The sequence below is a fragment of the Echinops telfairi genome, unplaced genomic scaffold, assembly GCF_000313985.2.
Source record: "Echinops telfairi isolate 266 unplaced genomic scaffold, ASM31398v2 ScPeMD7_7424;HRSCAF=8462, whole genome shotgun sequence".
Taxonomy (NCBI): domain Eukaryota; kingdom Metazoa; phylum Chordata; class Mammalia; order Afrosoricida; family Tenrecidae; genus Echinops; species Echinops telfairi.
Genome location: NW_022111324.1, coordinates 7,070,097 through 7,089,343, shown reverse-complemented (window position 1 = coordinate 7,089,343; position 19,247 = coordinate 7,070,097). Strand labels below are relative to the sequence as shown.

The 19,247-nt window shown below is 38.8% G+C and overlaps 1 protein-coding gene across 3 annotated transcripts in view; it reads right to left on the bottom strand.

Moving 5' to 3' along the window:
- The window catches only part of POU2F1 (POU class 2 homeobox 1), a 126,915-nt gene that overhangs the window by 48,315 nt on the left and 59,353 nt on the right, over positions 1–19,247 (bottom strand). For 2 of the 3 annotated variants that reach the window (XM_004706752.2, XM_045298070.1), the window contains exons 4-7: positions 8,508–8,561; positions 6,169–6,288; positions 4,110–4,298; positions 2,250–2,376 (exon numbers count right to left, since the gene is read on the bottom strand). In XM_004706752.2, the coding sequence (XP_004706809.1) occupies positions 2,250–2,376; positions 4,110–4,298; positions 6,169–6,288; positions 8,508–8,561 (490 nt within the window). The remainder of the gene's footprint in view (positions 1–2,249; positions 2,377–4,109; positions 4,299–6,168; positions 6,289–8,507; positions 8,562–19,247) is intronic. The other variant, XM_045298071.1, reaches the window with a different exon arrangement.

The window sequence follows — 19,247 nt, the reverse complement described above, 5'->3', positions numbered from 1 at the left end:
CCTATACGGTCACTATGAGTCAGATTTAACTTGATAGCAGTAAGTGCGGGTTTTAGAGGACCATGGAGATATTCTCCTTGCCAGTATTATTCTATTGGTTCCATTTTAAGTTTCCTTTCCCAAGTTTTCATTGTGAGCTCTCTTAAATATGAATTTTTAAAATGTTCTTTTGCTACTTGAACTGCAGTTTCTCATTGTCTACAGAAAATTTCCCTAAAGAATAGTATTAAGTCATTCATTTCAGAATCCAAAAAGTGCTTCTTGAAAATTTTGGAGTGGGGGCTCAGGAATCTACTTCTCTGAGTCCTCAAGTGACAACACTGAACCTTGGGGAACCACTGTGAGATTGAAAGAAACTCTTAGAAATTCATGTAAGATTCTACAATAATCTGGCTTTTGCCAATCATTCCAGCCTCAAATTCACTATTCCCCTCATCTGCAAGTGAAACAGTCAGTCTACTGGAAACACAACCTACATTTCTACTTCCACAGCGCCCTTTTCTGGGCTCTCAGAGCATTCTCTCCAATTTGAATCTAACATTTATAGTGGGTCTGTCTCCTCCAAGAGCTCTATGAAAGTTATCTCAAGATTCAGAGATAACTGTTATCTCTGAATGTTAAATCAGCTATCTCTGGATCAGTTTTACTAAATCCATTATCTCTGAATCTTGAACATATGCCAGAATAAGTATTTGCAAAAGTTTTCAATGAATGGTAAGGGGGAACCCCCCCCCAAAAAAATAATAACCAAACCAAAAGAAGAAACACTGAGCAGATGGTAGCGAGGCATTAATATTGCTTGGGCTGAAGTCTTAATGATGTCCTGTTACTCTCCCTGTGCATTCCATTAACCAGCCTGACAAGCATGATCAAATCTTATTATTGTTTGATATAGAAATCACACAACAGTATTCAACCAGAAAAGGGGTTCAAAGTGTTTTTAATAACTCAGAAAATTTGTACAACTTCGAATGCAGCAAGTTTTCTTTCCAAATCTTAAAAGAAAACAAGTGATCACTAGAAGCAAGCAAGGGGAGCCCAAAGGGAATTGCTATAAAATCACAGAAACCTTTGTTAAACAAAAAAATATCAAAACGTGAAGCTATTGTTCCTTGACATATTCTCTATTTAGGCCTACACACTTCTAAAGATGGTGTTTTCATCTCTCTTACCCTTCCTCAAATAATTCTATGCTCTTCAGTTTACACCTCGTCAAGGCAGCAGTTTGGGGATCCTCAAAGACTCATGTTCCTATGAAATGGTTTTTGAGTTTGGGAGATGAAAACAAGCTTGAAGGGGCAACACCAAGGCTGCAGGGTGGATGAGGTATTCTTGTAGGACAGCTCTTGCAAGCTTTATAGAATGAGCAGCCCCACTGTTGGTTTGGAAAAATTTTTTCGGTGCAACATTTCTGGCTTTTTCCTCACAAAAGCAATTTTCAGTTTTGTTAAAACTTCTTCATATTCATCCCCGTGATTGTCTTGCATCCTTTGAGAAAACTCTAACAATTATACCCCATTGGGATCCCCAAAACCAGTCATCCCATCTTCTGAGTTGATCGGCCTGAATTTAACTCTAACAAGACAAAGACTAGGGTATTACTGAGGGAACTTGTTCACAGCCATTCATTGCTCAGAGTCATGTTGAAGCACAATGTTTAAAATAAACCCATGCACATATAAATGGGAATTCAAGTAGCAATACTTTTTGACTGATACATATTTTCAATGGTTGGGCTATAGTCAAAATATATTCCTATAAAAAAACTATCAAGCCCTAGAAAAAACTTATCCAATTTATGTTCAGTATGTCAAATGATTCATTGAGACTTCTGGCCAAACACTGTTCCCCTTAGTGCAGTGGTTCTCAACCTTCCTAATGCCACAACCCTTTAATACAGGTCCTCATATTGTGGTTACCCCCCAACCATAAAATTATTTTTGTTGCTACTTCATAACTGTCATTTTGCTACTGTTATGAATCGGGCGACCTCTGTGAAAGGGTCATTGGATTCCCCAGAGGGTCGCGACACACAGGTTAAGAACTGCTGCCTACTTAGTGAGTAAGCTGATAAATGGTCATGAAACATGACCATACCATAGTTAAATAGACAAAATACCATAGTTAACAGACAAAAAATCTGTTTCTAACATGAATGCTGATATCAGTGGTTTCAACAGAAATTAAAGCACACAAACGAAGTCACACTGGAGCAGGCCAAGCCTCCATCCGTCTCGGGAGGTACTCACCCTGCTGGCCCTGGGGCGTCTGTGAGATGATAAACTGCGCTGGCTGCAAGTTGGTGGTTGGATGTACCAGCACGAACTGCTGCAGGTTGAGATTCTGCTGTTGCAGCTGTTGCAGCTGTTGTAGATCCTGAAAAATGAGAATTAAAACTCAGATCGCAAATTCGGAGCTGAAAGCTCACTTAATCATAAGGTTCTCATCCATAAATTGTACCACATCCAAATAAAGAAGGGTCAATATTTAACATTCTTTCCTACTTTCAAACACTGGGCCCTTCTAGCACACTTCACAAAGGAGCCTCTGCAAACAGCTTAGCATGTTTGTGGGCATATACTGTGTCCTGATTACACAAAGCCTACTTTTCAATAGTTACCTACAATTCTCTTGTAACAAATTATTCTAGTTTTTTTGTTTGTTCTTTTCAGCATATACAGACTTACATAAGTTTAAAAACTCAAGTGAGAAAACCATATATCGGATTTTTAATTCCGGTATTTGATGTTTCTTTTGTTAACTAAAAAATGTTATGTCTGAATCTGCATCAATAAAATTAATTTAAACAATTCATAAAATTTGGTACCAGTTTAACTCAACTGAGAAATCGGTGTAAAAGATTTTTGTATAAAACAACAGTCAGTGATATAAAAATCTGGTTCATAATTTCACACGTTATATTGGCATAGTGTTTTCTGATTTTCAAAGTGTTCACATGTGCATTAGGCCTGAGTTAACTTCTTGAATGATAAAGAAAGTACCCAATGTAAAAACATCATCTTGGTAAAGTTTATATGATAGTCATAAAGACCACATTGCAGCGATTCTTTACTTACAGGTAGTGCGACTCAGGCCATACTGTGTAAAAATGAACTACATTTAGCCACCTATCCCGCCCCTGCCCCTGCCCCCCACCCCCAAAGTACATCTTATTATACATTTTTTTTAAACTCAAACTAGTAGTATATACTATATATATATTATAGCACATAATCTGTTGATTTTACTATTTTCACATCAAGCCCCAAACCGAAAAGATTGGATCTATAAAGGTACTAGCAATAAAAAGCAATAATAAAAACTTGGGGGTGGGGGTGGGGGGAAGGACTCAACTTACACCAAAATGTACTTGTCATAGGGTTACTGGAATATAACCCCATATAAGTTGGGGAATACTTGAAGTACCTTTTAAATGTCTAGTCAAACTCTTACTATAATTTAAAATATTTTATGAGTACTCTTGGGAGATAGACAATTTGCCTAGAGCACTATATTCATAGTAAGCCTTCATATATTTTACTGATATGACTAGCTGTGCCTTTTATCCTCACCTTGAGATAAATGATTTAATTTAACCTTTCATTCTCAGTTCTATGTTTATGTCTCTTAAATAAGTGTTATTGTATCAGGACCCCTTGGTCTAAAATACCACATCATAGTCCTGTTTTGCACCACGCTGCACACTTGGTAGCAGAGAGACAAAGGCCCGTCTCTCTCTCCGATACACATGTGGCCACATTCTCTGCAGAGCCAATGAAAGAACCCATTCCTGCCATAATTAGCTAATTAAAATAAATACAGTAATCCCTTACTTCAGAAATATGCCAGCGAGTTATTCAAGAATTGTCACTTAATACAAACAGTTATTCAAATAATCAGCTATGTGTTTATTGTATCAATGGAAATAAGCAAACACATGTATTATTTCTAGCTAAGTGGTAAGCAAGGGTACTCACTTAACTCCTGATCTAGATCTCCTCAGGCTTTTCAGGGCCCATGCAAACAGTAAGAAAATGCATTGAATATTCAAGAACACCTGCCATTTTTTTCCACACTTCCTGCCCCGGCTCTCCGAGTTGCGTGCTTACCTGTGCAATCTGTATGGGCTGAGACAGAGGGATCTGCGTCATGGGAGTGGCGGCGGAGGCTGAGATGGTGGCCCCAGCAGCACTGTGCTGTTGGCTGGCGGAATGCTGCTGCACTGCAGCAGCCAGCAGCTGGGCCTGGGCCTGGGCCTGCTGTAGTAGTAACTGCTGCTGGGCTGGCGTCAAAGTAAGCTGAACAAAATCAGGACAAATATTTGGAAAGGGTTGAAAGGGAAGGATCCCTAACGCAAGTCAACTGTTTTGAAACAGGTAACCCAAGTGGCGTGAGGCCTCAGCTACTCAACCTCACATGGTCAGCCTGTGTCTAAAGTGTTCATCCATGAGGAAGCTACCATTACCAGGAGACATTTACATTGGAATGGTAGTCCCACTCCAGACTTACATAATCATTCAAGCTTGTCCGGGGCCCTAGGGTTCAGGCAAAAAAGTAATTAACTGGTAAGCAAGGGAGGGGAAAAATAGAATCAATGCTGACAGGATATGAAAAGAAATTTACCCCGAACAGAATAGCAAGTGATTAGCCGGATGAATGAGGAACAAGGATGCTAGAAATGACCACAGAAAGAACTGATAAGGCCCAGCTGTTTCCCATTAGCAGGAATCCCTGCAATAGTCCGCCATTTCCATTATGTCCTAAGATATGACTAAAGAATATGAGCTCCATTTGTTTCTTTTCCAAGTCTCCCCAAAGGCCCCTCCCCAATACAATCTTTTCTGTTACTGAAAGGATTGAGCCGGCAACTCTACACCCCCTTTCCAACACTTTATCTCTGTGAGACAGGTGGTGAAAGTCACTCTTCTTTACATGCACATGATTCCTAATGCCCACATTTAATAGAAGCTCCAGCTGCACCAACTTGGGATCCGATGCTTCTCACTGTTGGGAATCACTAAAAACAAAACCCAAATAGAAAACAGGAAATGTCCTTCTGGCAAATTTAAACTTGCTTTCATACGCAACTTAGTGTGCTCTATTCTTCTGGGGGCATGTTCTGATAAGCAAACCAACCAACCAACTAAAACCATTTAATATCCCAAAGTGCATGCACTATCGCAATTTGGGACAACCCTGACAAATGGATCTAACAAGATTTGTGCATTAGAGACTTAACACTCAAAACCAAACCACTCAAATGTTGGATATATATAATACTTAGATAATATATTACAAATATTAATCTCTATTAATGATGAGACTTTTGTAAGTATTAGCAACAATTCTTTTAAAAGTCTTCCAATGTTAAAACATCTAACTAAGAAAATAGAAAATCCTGGGAGTGGTTAGTGAATGAACTCTTCTACTTCATTCCCCTCTACCCTCTCCCCATAAAGATAATGTAATAGATAATGTAATAGATAAATTTTTAACAATGGAAAATATAAGGTATGGTGTCATAAACCAAAGACAGAGTTAAGAGCTTAAAGATACATAAGCTAATTTATTAACTATAAAATTATTTTCACTGAGTACTATGTGTCAATCACTATTTTATGAGCTCACATATATTATCTCTTTTCAACTTACACCAATATGGTAAGATAGGTGTTTTTAACATGTTCACTCACAGTCAGGAAAACTGCAATACAGAGACGTGAAGGGATTAGCCCGCAAAGTAAGTTGCAGAATCAAAGGCTTCATTTCAGAACACTACCCAGTAGTTAAACAAAAGTTTCTCTTTTGAGAGACCTAATCTAGTCTTCAACTTCTACCATTTTGAGGTGATAATGATAGCAATCCCCTAAGAATTGCCATTTCATCAGTGTAATGGTTTCAACCAAAGGACAGTGATCTACTGCATGATGAAGCAAGTTGAAAAGGCTTTCTTTGAGTCCTCGGTTTATTCAAAATATCTGCAAACAAAGAAAAGCTAAAAAATTCTGACAACAATAATTCCTTTTTCAGAGCTGCTGCAGTGCAAAGAATTCCTATTGGTGCCAGGTCTAGCCATGTTACTATCATGTAAACTATTCTAATCAGATACTGGCCAATGGCAGTGCCGACACAGAGAAAGTGTATTCAATTCTCTTGGTGAAAACTTACCCCGGTTATCTGTCCTCCAGCCAGCATAAGCTGGGTCTGGGGAATGGCTGCCTGCACTGAAGGCTGCTGGGAAGGCTGGCTTGGCTGCTGTGAATCCCCCGTTTCTTCATTAGATTTAGACTGGAGGGGTGAGGGTAAAGAGAGGATAAGAGATTCCAAATAACTGATTAAAAGTAGGGTACTTATAATCCCTTATTTTAAGAATCATTTAAAACACTGACTGATGATTTTTTTCCAGTTTTACTCCTTTTCTGACAAGTCTTAAGTCAGTCATTCTGGTAATGTTACAGAGTGTTATATCTTTCCCAATGAAAGTTGCAAGTACAGTTTTTCTAAGGAAAAAACCCCAAATATCAAAATCATAAAAAAGACCAGACTCACCAGTAGAATAGAGACTGGGAGAGCCTCTGAAACAATGGCCCCCAATCACTTTGCAGGCCAGGATCTGAACTCATCCCACCTCAATTTTTAGTCAAATAATAGGCAGGTCTATAAAGTGAACAATAACACCGAGGGACACACACCTTAAAATAATCAACCATTTGGATCAAAAGGGCAATACTTGCCCAAAGATGAAGTTCAGCAGGCTGGAAGGGTTAGGAACAGAGGAGGAATGGAAACTGGACACACACAAAAGTAAGTGGGATAAGTGACGTGACACTGTGGGAATTACTCTAATGAAATAAAATGAAAGGTATGTATGTAACTGTTGCATGTGCATCAAATGGATTTTCTCTGTAAACCTCCTCCAGATTCACACTAAAAAGTTAAAGAAAAATAATTTTGCTCTTCTTAAATCGCCAGAACTTTTAATAATCTCAAACTCTCCACTATGGAAATCAAGAGCAAAGGGAAATGTATTTTCAGTCCATCCTTGCATTGTCTTCCACACCAACACTCTCACGTCTATCTGGTGGTACATCTGGAACTTGTTCACACCATTTTCAGAGAGTGATAACATGACCTACAGAGCTTATTAACATCTAATATTTTAAAGAGCTGTAAATTCAGTCTATTTCCTATCAAGTAAAACACAAGCTTAAGGGAAAATGCTGCAGTCAAGAGGGAGTGAGAACATACCCCTGAAAAGGGCACTGAGAGAAAATTTTATTGTAATTTAAACTGATTATGCAGAGCATTAAAATTCTGCATATATTTGCATATTTTCTACCACCTGTTTTAGGGGCTGCAGTAAGGCTAATTAACATAAAGGCTCTGATTAATTCTGTCAGTCATTGAGAGATAATTACAGTGCAGGGCTGTAAACATTCTGCACTGGAGATACTGCCTGTTTGCCAACATCTCTCTAAGGGATGAAAGTTTACCATGGCAACCAAGGGAATGTTCTGCCTCTTCTCCCTCCGAAAGGAAGGTTACATTATCTCCTTTTCTTTTCTCTCCTTGTTTCCATGTGTTACCACGTCCATATTCCATGGGGTTTTATGGAATGCTCAACCCAAGGTCTTTTAGTCATTAGCAACATTGGAATCAATCTTCCACAATACTGTTTTCCCACTTGACTGTTAGTTATCTAAACACTAATGAAAAGCAGCAGCAGCAGGTTAGCTGATGTGTTAAGGAGCCATGCATAATACTTGAGCTTGGCATGTTTCACCATTTGGCTTGAAGAAGCAAAACAGCCAAGATTCAAGTTTGGCTTTAAAACATTGAGGATAGATACTACGCTTATCGATATGAATAAGTAGATTTTACTAAAGTTCTTAACATCATAATATTTTAGGGCAGAGAGGAACCCTGGAAATCTTGGCAACTTCCCCACTTACATATAGATGACACCGGCCTCCAAGAGGTCTAGTGGGCCGGAGTTCACACAGGTAGTGAGAGTGAAAATTCAAAGCAAACACCCTGTGCCTCTCAGTCCAATGCTCTTTACATTTCCCTAGTGCAGTTCTGGTGGTTCCGTGGTTAAGAGTTTGGCTGCTACTCAAAAAGCTTGACCCCATCAGACACCCTGGAAAAAAGCTAAGGCAGTCTGCTTCCTTAAATATTACAGCCTTAGGATCCCTATAGAGCAGCTGTACTCTGTCCTATTGAGTCATTATGAGTTGGAATCAGCTTGACAGCAATGAGTTTACATATTAAGTGTATTTACATATGTATAAACATGTATGTTTCTTTTAGGTATCCAGTGTAGAAGAATACACTGATTTTCATTAATGGCAATGACTACAATTATTTGGTTTCTTATGAGATTATATAATAAAAATGTAGTATTTTAAGTATTATCTATCTTATTAATTGCTCATTATAGAAAACTATAAACACATCAAAAAGTATATACATGAAAACTGATCCCCTAGTCCCATGGCCCAGCTTACCTGTACATTTAAAGACTGAGCAGCAGCCTGCAAAGCTGTTCCAGCAAGCTGGACCTATAATAAAGTAATGAGGGGAGGTCTAGTCTCAATATTGTCGACAGCCATCACTAGAGATTGTCATTGACAGTTATTTCCAGAGCCTCTACCATCTGTCTCATCGGTGCACTAGAATCTTAGAATAGAAGCAGTGTATCTTGTGGAGTAAAAGCCTGCTGAGGGAACAGGACATTGCCAAATCTTAAAAGTATCACCTTATAAATTATTTCTAAATTACAAGGTGAAAATGTTACTTTTACAATTCACAAATATGATGGACATTAAACAACTGATCAAAGTTAAAAGCAAAACAATGATGCAAGGCAATTTTGCATGCTGTCGATATCAGGCCCCGAAGGAGACTCAGTATTACTTCTGTAATATTCCTGTCAAAAATGCCTAACTTGGATGTAATCATGAGGAAACAACCAACTCCAAATTGAGGAACAGTCTATAAAATAGCTGATCTCTTCTCTTCAGAATTGTCACTCTCATGAAAGTAAAGACAGACTGAAAAGTAGTTCTGAATTAAAGAAGACAAACGAGACACGACAACTAAATGTATAAACTATACAAGGGATTACAGATCAGAAAAAAAGTATAGATCACACACTGAATAAAATATTGTACCACCGGTAAATTTCTGGAACTTGAAAATCATATTAAAATTTTACAAGAGAATACTGCCTTCGGGAAAAAAAATCCAGGAGATATTTCAAATAAAAATAGAATAATATCTGCAACTTATTCTAAAAGGATTTTAAATAATATTTTGTGCATGTGCCCATGCATACATAAAAGGAAGCCTCAAAAAATTTATGAAAAAACTCTTATATTTTAATTCTATTTTTCCATTAACTCTTACTCTCTCTCTCTCTCTCTCTCTCTCTCTCTCTCTCTCTCTCTCCAAATGGGAAAAAACCTAACAGTGCATCCAAATTCAAGGCTGATAGTTGGACACTGTTCTATTACTGCAACTTTATTGTGAATCTGAGTTTTCAAAATGAAAAATAAAAATGATGTTCCCAGTAGAATATCTCATTATTATGTCTGGCTAGCTTCTAACATCCTTTCACACATCTGAAAAATTATCATGAAGCATTTGCAAAACAGGAATACTGTACTACCAAGAGAGGGTAAAAAAACTGAAGTAATAACATCTAATATATATGTATATGTATACATTATATGTGTGTATGTATATATATATAATTCATATCTATATATATGAATTAATGACAGACACCAACCACAAAAGACCAAAACAAACAAACTACACCTAGCTATAGAGTGTTCAAATAGCAAAGAACAGAAACAAAGTATACAAAGAAGTGTCAGTGGGAGGCCTTACTCAGAGAAGAACAAAGACAAGAGATGTCTCATCCGAAATCGGGCAATCAAGAAAAAGGAAAGCCAGTAGTTTAAAGGCTTGAAAGGAAAAACTACCAACTAAGAATTCTGTGTCCAGCTCATCCTTCAAAGGTGAACAAGACACAGTATAACAGACAACAAAAACCAAGCAGACTTGTTGCCAGCAAAAAATGTTAAAAGATGCATGTAACATAGGAAGAAAGAGGTATAGGTTCCAGAGCTAACGTCTAAATAAAGTTACAGCATTAAGGAAGAAATGAAAATTAAGATCCTTTTTCCTATTAATGATCATGTTAAATGTGAACACTGTATACCAATTACATAGAAGAGATTGTCAGAATGAAAACAATTATATATAAAATTCACTTTAAAGGTAAAGACAGACTAAATGTAACTGAGATCTCACCATTTAGTCCCTTCTGACTCACAGTGGCCCTATAGACAGAATAAACTACCCCTGTGGCTTCCCAAGTTTGCAACTCTTCCCGAGAGTGAAAGCCTATCCGTCTTCCGAGGAGTGGCTTGTGGTTTCAAACACCCAAACTGTTTTGGTATGCCACGTATCTGGTAAGGGGCGGGGGTGGGGTGGGGGGTTGCGGCAAAAAAGAATAGCTGCATTAATAGGCTCAGGCATAGGAACACTTCTGTTGTGCACAGAGTTGCTATGGGTTGGAGCAGACTCAATGGCACCCAACAACAACAACATTTTGGGATGCTAGAACCTTGTTGTTGTTAGATGCTGCCGCAGAGTCTATTCTAACTCATAAAGACCCTATCTACAACAGAACAAAATACCACCCAGCCCCACAGCAGCATCATAGTTGCTATTAACTTTGAGCCCACTGCTGCAGCCACTGTGTCAATCCACCAGGTTGAGGATTTTTCTCTTTTTCACCGAGCCTCTACTTTTTTCCTTTTTAAAAAAAAATAAATCATTTTATTAAGGACTCATACAACTCTTGAGCCTCTACTTTGACAAGCATAACGTGTCCAAAGCACATGAGACAATATCTGGCCATCTTCCCTTCTAAGGTGCATTCTATTCTAGCTGTACTTCCTCCACTACAGATTTATTTGTCCTTCTGGGAGTCCCTGGTGCTTTCAATATCCTTCAGCAACACCATATTCAACTGCATCAATTCTCTGGTCTTCCTTATTCAACATTTAGCATTCACATGCATAGGAAGAGACTGAAAATCCCCAGGCTTGGGTTAGGCACTGACTGAAGTAGTTTGAGTCCTCACACAGCTTGTCCTTGGTAGCAGAAAATTAAAAAGTCACTGTGCCACTTTCCCTTCCCCCTTCTTCGTTCTTTCTCTTTCTTTTTTGGTGGCAATGACTGACGAGAGATAACCGCATTACAATATACATTTTACAAAAATAGCTTGGACATGTCACTCATCAATTGGCTGCAGCCATTGTTAATTAACAATATCAAATCCTAAGGAATTGGAGAATCAAATATTCCCATTTTGTTTTTCCACTGGTGTCCAAATAATTTCCAATGAAACACTAGCTGGGTGCAGGTTGTGCAACACAAGTCCTGAGTATAAACACAATGGAATGGTAGTCTTTCCCCAAACAGGAAAGGCTGCTGAGCAGATGCACTTTGAACAAGGAAAACAAAATAGCAACTCTGACAAAGACAAGGCATCCCAGTTCCAGAGCACCATATTATACTAGCCAAATATTTCAGTTTCGATGACAACCAAAAAACCTCATGCCACACAAGGACACCAAAAAATATGGCCCAATTAAAAGAACAAAACTCAAGAAAGAGAAAGTGACCCTATGTAATCTAGGAAGAGCAACAGATTGTTACTGTTAGTAAACCTCAAGTTGATTCTGACTTTAAAACTACAATAATAAATATATTCATTACACTAGAACCTGGACAATGAAACCATGAAAACAATACAGATGCAAAATGAGAATTTTAATAAAGAGAAACTGAAAAAATAAATACAAATATTAGAGCTGAAAAATATACACAAACTCAAGTTTGCAAAAGGATCAGTTAAAAGAGGCAAGCCAACTGAAATGACTGAAGAGGGAAGAATGAAGAAAGCGTAGACAATCCAATTAGAAGTGTAGTAGGCCGTCAAGTGGACAAAAACATACAGTGTAGAGATCCCAGAAGGAGAAAGAGAAAGAAAGCATATTTGAAGAAATAATGGCAAAATATTTTCTAGATTTGATGAAATAAATGAATGTACAAATCTAAGAAACTTAACAGAACCCAACTAGCATAAAACCAGAGAGCCATATATTTTAGTATTTTAACCAAGTTTATGAAAACGAAAAACAAGAGAATCCACAAAGTAGCTTCTTGCTTGCTGTTAAGAGAAAAAGTCACACACAAAGCATTCTCAATACAATTAAGTGCCAATTTCTTGGAAATCTGTTAATATAGTATCTGGCAAAACATACCACCCCCCTCTCCAAAACCTGGGGTGATATTAAGACATTCCCAGAAAGAGTAGCTGAGGACATATGTTATGACCAGACTGCCCTGTGCAGCTGTTGTTCAGCACCGATGAGTCAGTTTTTGTCTCTCCATGTGACAGAGCAGAGCTACCCACAGGGCTCTCCAGGCAACAATTTCTATGGGAGCATTTGGCCGGGTCTTTCATACTGTGGAGTAGCTAGGTGGGTTTGAACCACTGGCCTAATCAGTTCTCATCTGAGTACCTACTGTGCACCAGGGCTTCTTACCTGCCTTATAAGAAATGCTGAAAGGAATCATTCAAATTGAAAAGAAAAGAAAAAAAAGGAATAGCTTGAAGTTGTAATATAAAGAAAACCCCAGTAAAGATAACTTAATGGAAAAGGTCGGTTTTACAGCATTTTTTATTTTTAACCCGAGCTGTTGTGTCTGGTGTGATTTATAATGACAAATGAGTTACACTGATGGATTATTATTTAAAATATGCACTTTGAAAGAATATACTGTATTTTATGCAAACAGCACACACATGCCTCTTTTTGTGCCAAAGGTGCCCTCCCTTTGTGAGGTATTTTCACAAATGTGCAATGGCATTTTTACTTGTTGCTGTAAAAATAAAGAAAGAAAGAAAGGAAGGAAGCATAGCAAGCTTAAGAAAATACCCAACGGGGCATGGTTGAACACCCCCATGCACTATTTGCATAAAAATAGAGTAAGAAGGGAAGGATGGTATAAAAATAGAGATTTATATGCTACTGAAGTTAAATTTATATTGATTTAAACTGAGTGGTTATGTCATGATACTCAACACAACACCCACAGTAAGAAATATCCAAAAAGTATACATAAAAGGAAATGGGAAAGAAAAAATACCCAAATACTTAAATAAATAAATAAATAAATAAATAAATAAATAAGCATGAGAAAAAAGGTCAGTATTGGAGGAAATGAGGGCCAAAGAAGTATAACCAAAAACTTGTTGTCAAATCTATTATCACTCACAGTAACCAGATTAAAAAGAGGTACAAGATACACACGCACACACAACATGATTCCTGTAGTACTTTCCCAAGAGACACACTTTAAACTGAAACACACAAATGAGTTAAAAGTCTAAGGTCAAACAACAAAAAATTCTATGCAAATAATAGCCTCAAGAGTTGAAGTGACTACTCTCATATCAGATGAAATAGACATTAAATCAAAACCTTAAATAAAATCATTAAAAACATTAAATAAAATTTTAAAAAAGAGACACAGGGCATTATGTAATGATAAAAAATGTCAACAATAATAAATACACACAAACTTAACCTCAGAGTCTCAAAACATATCACATGAACACTGGCAGAACTAAAGGGAGAAATAGATTGTTCCACAATAATAGTTGGAGGCTTCGAGAGCCCTTTTCCAATATGGAACAGAACAATTGGAAAGCTGAACAATAAGGAAATGGAAGAACTAAACAATATAAAACCAACATAAACACACACACAGATGTTTATCGATACACTCTCTACAGCAGTGTATATGCAGCATTCTCTGGGAAAAGACATGCTAAGCCACAAAAGGAGTCTAATTTTTAGAAATTAAAACCATACACATAATCTTTTCTGATCAAAATGGAATGAAAGTAAAAATTGCCATCAAAGCAAATTGGGAAAATACACAAATATGTGGGAATTAAGCAACACACACTATCAAAATCCCAATATCCTTCTTTGCAGGAGAGGAAAAAAATGAATCCCCTAATTTATATAAAACTGTATAGAGGCTCCAAATAGCCAAAGCAATTCTTGGGGGTGAGGGTAAAGTACAACTCACACTTCCCGGTTTTGTGATGTATTCTAAAGCTACTCAAGATATGGTAAACAATTCCTTATGTGGTTTTAAAAAAATTCATTTTACTGGGGATTCATACAGTTCTTATCACAATACATACATGCAGCATCCATTGTGTCAAGCACATTTGTACATTTGCTGCCATCATCATTTTCAAAAACATTTTCTTTCTACTTGAGCCCTTGGTATCAGCTCCTCATTTATCCCCTCCCTCCCCCAAGAAGCCCTGATAATTTATAAATCATTATTTTTTCATGTCTTACACTGACCGATGTCTCCCTTCACCCACTTTTCTGTTGTCTGTCTCACAGGGAGGGGGTCATATGTAGATCATTGTGATCAATTCCCCCTCTCTCCCATCACCTTCCTGGTTTCCCTGTGTTCCAGTTCATATCTGTACCCATGTATATACTCTGGTCTAGTCGGATTTTGTAAAGTAGAATTGGGATCATGATAGTATGGGGAAGGAAGCATTCAAGAACTAGAGGAAAATTGTATATTTCATCATTGCTACACTGCACCCTGACTGGCTCATCTCTTCCTTGTGACTCTTCTGTAAGGGGATGTCCAATTGTCTACAGATGGGCTTTGGGCCTCTATTCTGCATTCCCGCTCATTCACATTGATAAGCTTTTTTCTTCTGGGTCTTTGATGCCTGATACCTGATCCCATGGACACCTCATGATCACACTGGCTGGTGTGTTTGTTCCATGTGGACTCTGTTGCTTCTCAGCTAGATGGTGGCTTGTTTGTCGTCAAGCCTTTAAAATCCTAGACGCTATATTTTTTAATAGCCGGGCACCATCAGCTTTCTTCACCACATTTGCTAGGCACCCATTTTGTCTTCAGCGATAATGTCGGGAAGGTAAGCATCACAGAATGCCTGGTTATTAGAACAAAGTGTTCTTGCTTTGAGGGAGTACGAGTAGAGGCCCAATGTCCATCTTCTACCTTAATACTAAACCTATAAATATATGTACATAGGTCTGTTTCCCTGTCATCACATATAAATATATTTACATATGTACATACTTGTATAAATGCCCTTTGCCTCCTAGTTCTTTCCTCTATTTCCCACTATCATGTTTGGCCTTCATTCGGGTTTCAGTAATTCCCCTTGGTTATACTGCCCTTGATCAAGCCTACCAGGCATCCTATACCCTCCCTGTCATTGATTTTAGATCACTTGTTGTTCCCTTGTCCCTGGGTTTGTTAACACCCACTTCCTTTCCCCGCCTCCTCCTCTCCCCAACTATCAGTCCCATTGTTTTCTCCCCTGGATTGTTTATCCAGCTTATCTTATCTAGATACCATGCAGAGACAATAATAAGCACAAAAACAAGACAGAGCAAAACAAAGCAACAACAACAAAAAAACCACCACCACCACCAACAACAACACAAAAGAAAAGCCTACAAATAGTTCCAGGTCTGTTTGTTGACCTTTAAGAGTATATTCCAGTCCAGTCTGATGGGGTGTCACGCCCTGGCCCCAAAGTCTATTTGTGGTATTCCCTGGGAACTTCATTGCTTTGCTCCCCCTTGCTGCTCTCTTGCCCACCCTTCGCAGTTCACCCCCAAGTGGTGGGGTCAGATTGGGCACAATTCCCGTACTGTGCCTCCAGTGTTGTCCCTCATTAGTGATATGGGTCAGTGCGAGATGTCTTGTCTCATGGTCAGGCCAACACTATGGTCCTCTCTGTGCATTGGCTGCTGAGCAGGGGCTTGGTGGGCCATTATGTGTTCCTCCCTCATTCCTTCCCTCTTCTTTTGCTCCTGTGTAGTATCAAGTATAGAATTCTTATGTGTTGTAATGTAATTTTGGACTCATGCCTGTGGCTATAATCCCATTTTGCAGGGAGTTCCCTGCTATGTTCATGCTTTGTTAGTGAAGGTGGGATGAAGTCCAGACTTTAGTGGAGGGTATAAACCAAGTCACACTCTGCTTCCTTGGAGGTGATGATCTGCTACAAGACAAGAACCACACCTCCAACAAAGCCATTCCACAGTATGTAAGCATCATCTTGGACTCGGAATTCTCAGACCCATTGGAAGAAGAGCACAATCGAGATCTCTGTCTGAAGTGGAAGAGGCTGAGACCAGAGGCACTGGAGAGTGTGTGGCTCAGAAGCAGTGGGACAGTGCAAGGACCACCAGGCCAAGACTAGAGACTGAGGCAAGAAAACCATGGTTTGATGAAACAGAGGAGCAGCACCAAGACCTTGGGACTATGAGGTAGAGAAAGAGGCGGGATTCCTGGCCCACAAAAACAGAAGACATGGATGAGAGGTTAAAGAGTGGAGGGAGACTTGGCTGCCACCAACCAGAGGTGTTCCTGTGGACCAATGACTGTACCCTTACTGATACATGATCCTGACATGTGGTAGCCTATTACTAACAATGCTGGTACAGCAACACCACACAACTAAATGTTATAATGTTTGAAAGTATAAAATATTTGTTTCTATTCAGATGGTGAACTATTCTGCAGACTTGTACCTTAATGGTATCCAGGTTTCAAACAGAATCTTTGGTTTGGATAATACTGGCGGGGCCATGATGACAAGAATCGGTTACTAAATCTAGAGGTTCTAGAGCTGGCGCCAGGAGAGTTGCACTTCTCGTGGATCTGGGATGTGGTGCAGAAGCACAACAGGAATGCCTATCATCTACGTGCCTTCGGGAATTTAAAAAATTTGATGGGACCATCACAAACTTAAAGCCTGATAAAGGTGCTTAATATGTATTACTATATCATGACATCCTATCAAAGTGCTAGTTTGAATAAGAAATCAGAAAAATAAGGGGTTAGAATATTTTCATGTTAATTTTCTGAACTGCTTTGGAATGTGTTGCTATTTTAGTAATATTAAGCCTTTCGTCCGACCCATGAACATACTGTCTTTATATCTAGGTCTTCTCTAATTTCTTTCAACAATGCTTCATGGTTTTCAGTATACAAGTATCACTCCCTGACTACATTAGCCCCTAGATATTTTATTCTTTTAGATGTTATTGTAAATGTAATTGCTTTCATAATTTTTTTTCCAGATCACTCAGATTAACAACTGATTTTTGAATGTTGACTTTGTTCTTAGGAGAAAAATAAAATGAAAACATTTTTGCTTTTTTGGAATATAACAAAACATATTAAGATCATTTTTCTATTAATTATCTTTCATATTTAGCTAGAAGTTAAATACAGAAGTTTCTCTACTTTCAAAGATATAAGCAAGACTATCTGAGCGAGTGTGTTAACTTGGCCCCAGTGTAACCAAAGATAGTACTGGTCCACATAGCAAACGTCGGTGTGGGATATTGTTAGGTGCCTTGAGCTCCCACTCACAGCCACCCTAAGAACGAGAAGGAAAGAAGGCCTGCTTCTGTGCCCTCCTCATACTTGTTCTGTGTGAGCCCACTGATACAACCATCTTGATGGCTTTTCTCTTTCTGTTGACGTGGGGTCTGCTTTCTTCAGATAACATGTTCAGAGTACGAGACAAAACCTCCCATCTCTCTAGAATCCAGCTGCTTTCAAGTACAACAGCTTCTTTTCTAGTTTATGTAGTCTGAAGGCATCCTTAACTCACAGCCTTCAAATTGATTCCAACTCACAGTAACCGTAAAGGACAGAGTAAAACTGTGGGTTTATCAGTCTGTAACTTTTATGGGAGTAGAAAGCTTCATCTTTCACCTATGGAGCAGCTGGTGGTTTCACACTGCTGACCTTGTGGTTATCCCTACTTGTGACCCATTCCCCGCCACCAGGATTCCTCCTCTGAAAAAATATATTAGAGTGGCAGTATATGTTTTCAATTCACAGTAACTTATGATTGGTTTGAGGAGCCTTCCTTTGCCATGTCAGTAGGTAACCTTGGGCATTCTATATGCCTGGGTTACCACCATCAGGCACCAGTGCCACCAGAGCCACTAGCCCCAACATTACTGCTCAACACATTTCCAGCTTTATGTTTAGTTCTAGGTTTTAAGTGAGGTAGGAATCACAAAACAAAACAAAAACCCACTGCCACTGAGATGATTCACTTACACTGACTCTACAGGACAGAGTTAAACAGCTTTTTAGGGTTTCCAGAAATCTTTACACAAGCAGACTGCCACATTGCTTGTTAGCAGAGGTGCTGGTGAGTTCAAACTCTAGACCTTTCATTTCACAGCTGAATGATTTAATGATATTAAATACCTCCTACCCCCACCCCCGCTTCAAAAAACCCCAAACCACTATCGAGTTCATTCCAACTCATAATGACTGTACAGGACAGGATAAGCTAGAATACCATATATACTCGAGTATAAGCTGACCCGAATATCAGCCGAGGCACCTAATTTTACCACAAAAGCTGCATTAAGAATGTGTTCTGAAAAAGCTTGGCTTATACACAAGTATATATGGTACTTTTTTGCATATTTGAGATTTTAAATCTCTACAGAAGCAGATAGCCCCATCTTTCTCCTGAAGAACAGCTGGTAGGTCTGAGAACCACTGATATTGTGGTTATCAGTTCAATGCATAACCCATGATGCCAGCTACTCTCAATTCCCACTCACGGTGAACCTCTGTCAGAGAGCACTGTGTTCTGTGTGGTTGGGGTTTTGGACGATAATTATTTGAAAGTTATTACCAGGCCTTTCTTCTGAGGAGCCTCTGTGCAGACTCCAACCACCAACCTTCCAATTAGCAGCTGAGCTTATTAACAACAGGCACCCTGGTCTTCATCTCGCAACTGCTTTCACTTTTTGCTTTTCATTTTCAACCAGCTCACATATCAAAACTGATGGGGCCAGTGCTTGTTTTTCATCCCCCTTTCCTCTACACTGTAGTGAAAATATGGGTGAATAGAACAAATCTGAGCCTTGTTTTAGACTGGGGGGGGGGGGGGGGAGGCATCTCCAAGTGAACTCTCCTTTCTCCTCTAATCATCCAAAAAATGTTTACAAAAAAACTCAAGAAGCCTTCAGCTCCACTCATTGGCTTGCCATCTGGTTTGCCCAACCTCAAATCCTCCTGAAATGAGCTTGGGGTGGGGG